This window comes from Tiliqua scincoides, chromosome 3 (assembly GCF_035046505.1).
Source record: "Tiliqua scincoides isolate rTilSci1 chromosome 3, rTilSci1.hap2, whole genome shotgun sequence".
Lineage (NCBI taxonomy): Eukaryota > Metazoa > Chordata > Lepidosauria > Squamata > Scincidae > Tiliqua > Tiliqua scincoides.
In genome coordinates, this window is record NC_089823.1 from 25,479,798 (window position 1) to 25,485,499 (window position 5,702).

The 5,702-nt window shown below is 56.3% G+C and overlaps 1 protein-coding gene across 1 annotated transcript; it reads left to right on the forward strand.

Annotated features, from left to right (window-relative positions):
- Nucleotides 1–1,771: 1,771 nt before the first annotated feature.
- Nucleotides 1,772–4,221, forward strand: GSX1 (GS homeobox 1). Its single transcript, XM_066622189.1, has 2 exons — nucleotides 1,772–2,204; nucleotides 3,860–4,221. The coding sequence occupies exons 1-2, from the start codon at nucleotides 1,772–1,774 to the stop codon at nucleotides 4,219–4,221; spliced, it is 795 nt and encodes a 264-aa protein (XP_066478286.1).
- The last annotated feature ends 1,481 nt before the right edge of the window (nucleotides 4,222–5,702 follow it).

A 5,702-nucleotide genomic window follows, 5' to 3' on the forward strand; every position in this document is an offset into this window, starting at 1 on the left:
AGAACTCACTTCCCAGAAAAGCTGCAGTTTATAGGATAATTTCAAATAACTTTAGATGCATATAAAATTGGACTAAAATCGGGTATTTCCTTCCTGATCTCTTCCGAGAATCAGAGCACTCAGCTGTGATCAGATCTTGTTTCCACTACTCTATCGCGAAAGCTCAGCGCGGGTCACTGAAATTCGCCACCTAATAACCCTTTTTTGCTCTCATAGGAGCGCTTCCTGTATCCGCGTTTACGCGCACAAGCACAATGAGGAAATGTGTTTAGGTTCTAAATATTATTTGGAAGTTGAAGTGAACGGGCTAAAAATCATTACTGTTTCTAGACAGTGCCGTTTTTCAACAGAAGCGTTCAGAAAGTTGTTTACACAGCCAATTTTTAAAAGATATTAATTTTCTTGCCAAATCTGTCTGAGAGATTAAACACGTTTCCTGAGAAGAAGGGCTGCCATCCTATCCACATTTTCCTGGGAGTCAGCTCCATTGACTATAATGGGACTTACTTCTGAGTAGGCAGCCATAGGAGTGGGCTCACAGAGTGTGGATAGGTTTGTAGCCTAAGGCTGCAATGCTATCCACACTTACCTGGGACCAAGCCCCGTTGACTACAGTGGGATTTACTTCTGAGTAGACTTGCATAGGATTGGGCTCTAAGTTCGCTGGAAAGCAACGGGACTCCATGCAAACAAATGCTCACAGGGTCCTTGTTTCTGTGTTTACACTGTCCAGGTCAGTTACGTTTTACCTGGAAGTCAATTCCAAGTACATGTTTTTAGAAACAGGTTGTATACTGGGTGGACGACACACATATGCAGGGATAACGTTCAGGCAGGGTTGTGGGGTTTTAGGGCTGCAGGCAGGCGACCTGGGAAGCGAATCCCATTTCTGCTTCCTAAGGCTGCAATCCTATCCACACTTTCCTGGGAGTAAACCTCACTGGGACTTGCTTCTGAGTTGTCAGACATAGGACGGGGCTCTAAGAAGTGGGCAGCCTCGCATGGGCTGCCGCCCTCCTTCTGCTCACACCTGTGGATTTCTCCAGAGGCAGTCACAGGAGGAGACTCCGGCCGGGGGCTCCCGCTTGGAAGGGGCGCCCCCATTGCTGGGCTCCGGACGTGCTGCTGAGACCCCATTGGGAGGTCCCAATTGGAGGCTGCGCTTTATGAGCCCAATCCTATGCACGTCTACTCAGCAGTAAATCCCACTGTAGTCCATGGGGCTTACTCCCGGGAAAGTGTGCCTAGGATTGCAGCCCATGTCTGCATCTGCGTCCTCCAAGGCTGGCCGAGTTGAACCAGGAGGCGATGGGAAGGGACGTCCCTTCGACCTGCTTGGCTGCGGACAGGCGCGCGGTGGGACGCCAGCCCCAGGAGAAGGAGGGGAGCCGGTGGGGAGAGGCGAGAGGGCTGGGAGGCTGCCGGACCGAGGAGCCAATGGAGTGGCGGGGGAGCGGGGGGCCCAGAAGGCAGCCCGGAGGCGAGGGTGGGGCAGACAAGAATGGGGGGCATTGTGCACGGGCGGGCGAGGGGCCGTGCGGGAGCGTGCGGCGGTGGCACAAAAGCCCCTCTCCAGCCAGCCAGCCAGCCAGCAGCCAGGCAGGCAGCAGCATCACATGGCTCGCAGGGGCTATTTAAAGGCGGCCGCGCGGCCCTTTCAGCACCACTGCGCTGGTCAGCGCCCCGCGAGCAGAGCCGAGGAAGGCTGCGCTGGGCTGGGCTGGGCTGGGCTGGGCTGCGCTGCGCTGGCCGGGCTGGCCGGGGAGGAGCGATGCCGCGCTCCTTCCTGGTGGACTCGCTGGTGCTGCGCGAAGGCGGCGGGGGCGAGAAGAAGGGCGCGTCCTCTCCGGGCAGCCCGCCGCCCCTCTTCCCCTACGCGGCCGTGCACCCCTCGCACCCGCTGCACGGGCTCTCCGGGGGCGCCTGCCCCGCCGCCTCCGCGCGCAAGGCCGGCCTGCTGTGCGTGTGCCCGCTGTGCCTGGCGGCCGCCTCGCAGCTCCACCCGCCGCCGCCCCCGCCGCCCTCCCTGCCGCTGCTCAAGGCCTCCTTCCCGCCGCCCTTCGGCGCCCAGTACTGCCCCTCGCCCCTGGCCGCCCGCCAGCCCCCCTCCAGCAGCGCCAGCGCCGCCGCCCACGCGCCCGCCGCCCTCTACCAGGGCACCTACCCTCTGCCCGACCCCCGGCACTTCCACTGCATCTCCGTCGGTGAGTCGCGGGCCGGGGAGGGGGGCGATCGGGGACGGGGGTCGGTCTTGGGGGTGCCCAGAAACAGGTCCCCCCACGCAGCGAGTGGCACTTTGCCCAAGCTGCGCTTCTGGAGCCCTGCAGTGGGAACGGGACGCCTCATTTACCCGGGAGTAAGCCCCATTGACTATAATGAGACTTTCTTCCACGTAGACATGGATAGGTTTGGGCTCTGCGTGGGTTAAGGACAGGGACGAGAGGCTGCTATTCTAGACACAGTTACCTGCAAGTAAGTCCCACTCAATGGAGTTTACTTCTGTCTAGGATTGCGCTGTGAGTGTCTTAAGGATCGAGGCCCCATGCTTTGATTGAGGGTGCGGGGCAGTCCCCCTGTCCAGATTTCCTTCGGCTCTGCCTACAAGAGAGTTTAGCCCCTTTGAAAATCGACAGAGTAGGGACGCGCCATTGAAAGCGAGGGAAGCCGACACGTACTCCGGTATTCCCGGGTCTGAGAACTTTTGGAGGTCAAACCTTAAGTATGGACTATGAGCACTACAATTCGTAAAGGGAAAGCCAGATCGTTTCTTAAAAAGTGCCTGCCTGAGAGTGATCGGACAGTCTCTGTATTTAGTTCTATCCATACTTACCTGGGAGTAAGCCCCATTGACTATAATGGGACAGAGAACCAAATCCTAGGCATGTCTACTCAGAAGCAAGTCCCATTATGTTTACTGGGGCTTACTCCTAGGTAAGAGGATAGGATTGCAGCCTTACTAGTAGACATCATAGGATTTGGCTCTATGGCCTACTCACTGGTGGCTACATTCTGCCGTCCACCCAACTCCCTCGGATTTCACTGGCTCTGGACCGGAGTGGGTCGCAGACTTCAGCCTCCCAGTGCGCTTTTTCAGCAATCTGCAAGTGAACCGAGTGGTTAGGGCTGCAATTCTAAACCAGTTCTACTAGGAAGGCAGCACACTGAACTTAGCGAGACTTGTTACCGAGTAGGCGATGGGGGACCAAGTGAGCACCTACAAAATGCCTCCCCCAACCCGCATTAAAGCTGAGGCCACCTGTGCAAATGATAAGAGGTGGGAAGGAGTGATGATTATAACGAGGACGGTGAGTATCCTGTAAGTAAGAAGTACTAGGCCTAGGCTGTGCAATGTTCGGTGGGATGCGAGGTCTACTCTCGTCCAGTGGCGTAGCTAGAGGGGATAAAGCACTAAGTTTTGCAGGGAACCTCACCGCGGCGTGCAAGAGGCCTCCCCTTCGGAGCCATTGCTCCCCCCAATGGCTCCGAAGGGGAGGGGCCGCTTACACTCCCGCGGTGAGGCTCCCTGTAAAACTTAGTGCTTTGCCCCTCTCTAGCTACGCCACTGCTCTCGTCCTAGCGCCCCACTCCAAGTTAGCTGGCCGATCTTTTCCCACCCCCCTCTTGCATCTCCATATCTCATTCATCGTCCCTTAGCGACCACTTCGCTCTAACCGGAAAGCGTCCGGATGACTGCGAAGTGGTGCCAGCTGGTGGGTCCCCTTGCCCATTCTGGAGCTGCTGAAGGGCTGGAGATTGGGCGCGGGGGCATCATCGGGGTTTGCCAGCCTGGGAGATGGGGGGTTTCGATCCGATCCGTGCTGGGCCTGACCCCTTGCTTTGCCTCCCCCTCTCCCTGCAGACAGCACGTCGGGGCAGCTGCCCAGCAGCAAGCGGATGCGCACGGCCTTCACCAGCACGCAGCTCCTGGAGCTGGAGCGCGAGTTCGCCTCCAACATGTACCTGTCGCGGCTGAGGCGCATCGAGATCGCCACCTACCTGAACCTGTCCGAGAAGCAGGTGAAGATCTGGTTCCAGAACCGCCGCGTCAAGCACAAGAAGGAGGGCAAGAGCGGGGCCCACCGCGCCGGGGGGCAGGCCCAGCACAGCTGCCGGTGCTCCTCCCTCTCCGCCGCAGCCAAGTGCTCGGAGGACGACGAGGACTTGCCCATGTCTCCTTCTTCCTCCGGCAAGGACGAAAGAGACCTCCCGGTCACCCCTTAAACCCGGGGACTCTTTCTCCATCGGGGCACATGAGCCTAATCCTATGCACGTCTACTCAGAAGTAAGTCCCATTCTAGCCAATGGGGTTTACTCCCAGGAAAGTGTGGATAGGATTGCAGCCCATACCACTGCCCTTCTGTACACTGATGTAATTGACAAGAGACTCTGGGCCGGTCGCCTGCGTAGCGGGTGGCTGTGCAGACTCTGTACATTGATCCTGTAAAAAGATGTCCCAGAGCTGTTGGGGAACTGGGGGCTGCCTTCTGGGTCAGAAGCAACTCCTGTTTCGAAGTGGACTGGATCTGGTGGCTGCTGGTGGAGATGACTGCCAGTGATGCCGATCTCTCTCCGGTAAGGCTGGTTTCTCTCTACCACTGTCTGGAGCTCGAGACCCTTCTGCTGCGCTCTCGCCACACCTCTCATCTCTCTCCGTTTGCTCCTCGCACGGCATACGTTGTAGACTCCTGCCATCCCCAGGGCTTCGCCGTGATCTGCGGAGGCCAAGAACCAAGCGCCCAATGATGGGGTTGGCAGCAGACAGGTTGATTATCCCGTTTGATCCTATTTCATTCCATTTCTTTTGAAGAATCGGTTTCAGGAAACCTTTTCCGGGTACCTAGTGGTGTGATTGTACTGTTTGATGTCATTCCAGGAAGGGAAACAGAATATATTTATTTATTTATTTATGTAAAAAAGAGAGAAAGAAAAAAAATAAAAATGTGTGTGTTTTTTCCCCCCCATTAAACCTGCGGTCCTTCTATGTCACCAGAAAGAACGATCCCATTTTGGGAAGGATCCCAGAGAACGATCACATCTTTTCCACCTGTAGCATCTGTTTGGCGATCATACCGTTAGAGTGAGGCCATTGATCTCCATGGGAAACTTAAGGGCAAGGGTAAGATTATTCTCCTCTGTTGAAATCAAGGGGATTTCATTAAGGCCCCAATCCTTTCCAACTTTCCAGCACCGATGCAGCCACAGTGCAGCCCCAAAGTAAGGGAATAAATGCTCCCTTACCTGGAAGAGGCCTCCATGACTGTCCCCCCACCACCACCACGCACGCCCCATTGGCACGGGGGCATTGGCACTGGCAAGTTGGATAGGATTGGGCCCTCGGTGTCCTTAAATAGCGCATGCTTAGAGGTACTGAGCCCTATCCTATGCATGTCTGCTCAGAGGTAAGTCCCATTATAGTCAATGGGGCTTACACCCAGGCAAGTATGGATAGGATTGCAGCCTCAGGGCCCAATCCTATCCAACTTTCCAGAACTGATGCAGATGCAATGCAGCCCTGAGATAAGGCAACATTTGTTCTCTTACCTTGAGGAGGACTCCATGACTGCAGCCCCACTGCAGGATGCAGTGCGCACCCTCTTGGCACAGCTGCACTGGTGCTGGAAAGTTGAACAGGATTGGGCCCTCATTCATTCAAACGCGCTCAGCATCTGCTCATCCATACATTCAGGCAGAGAACAGACCTG

Bases quoted from the DNA above. Each gene is read 5' to 3' on its own strand.
- GSX1 (XM_066622189.1), top strand. From the start codon at position 1,772: ATGCCGCGCTCCTTCCTGGTGGACTCGCTGGTGCTGCGCGAAGGCGGC. The intron at 2,205-3,859 runs GTGAGTCGCGGG...CTCTCCCTGCAG, and splicing joins CTTCCACTGCATCTCCGTCG to ACAGCACGTCGGGGCAGCTG.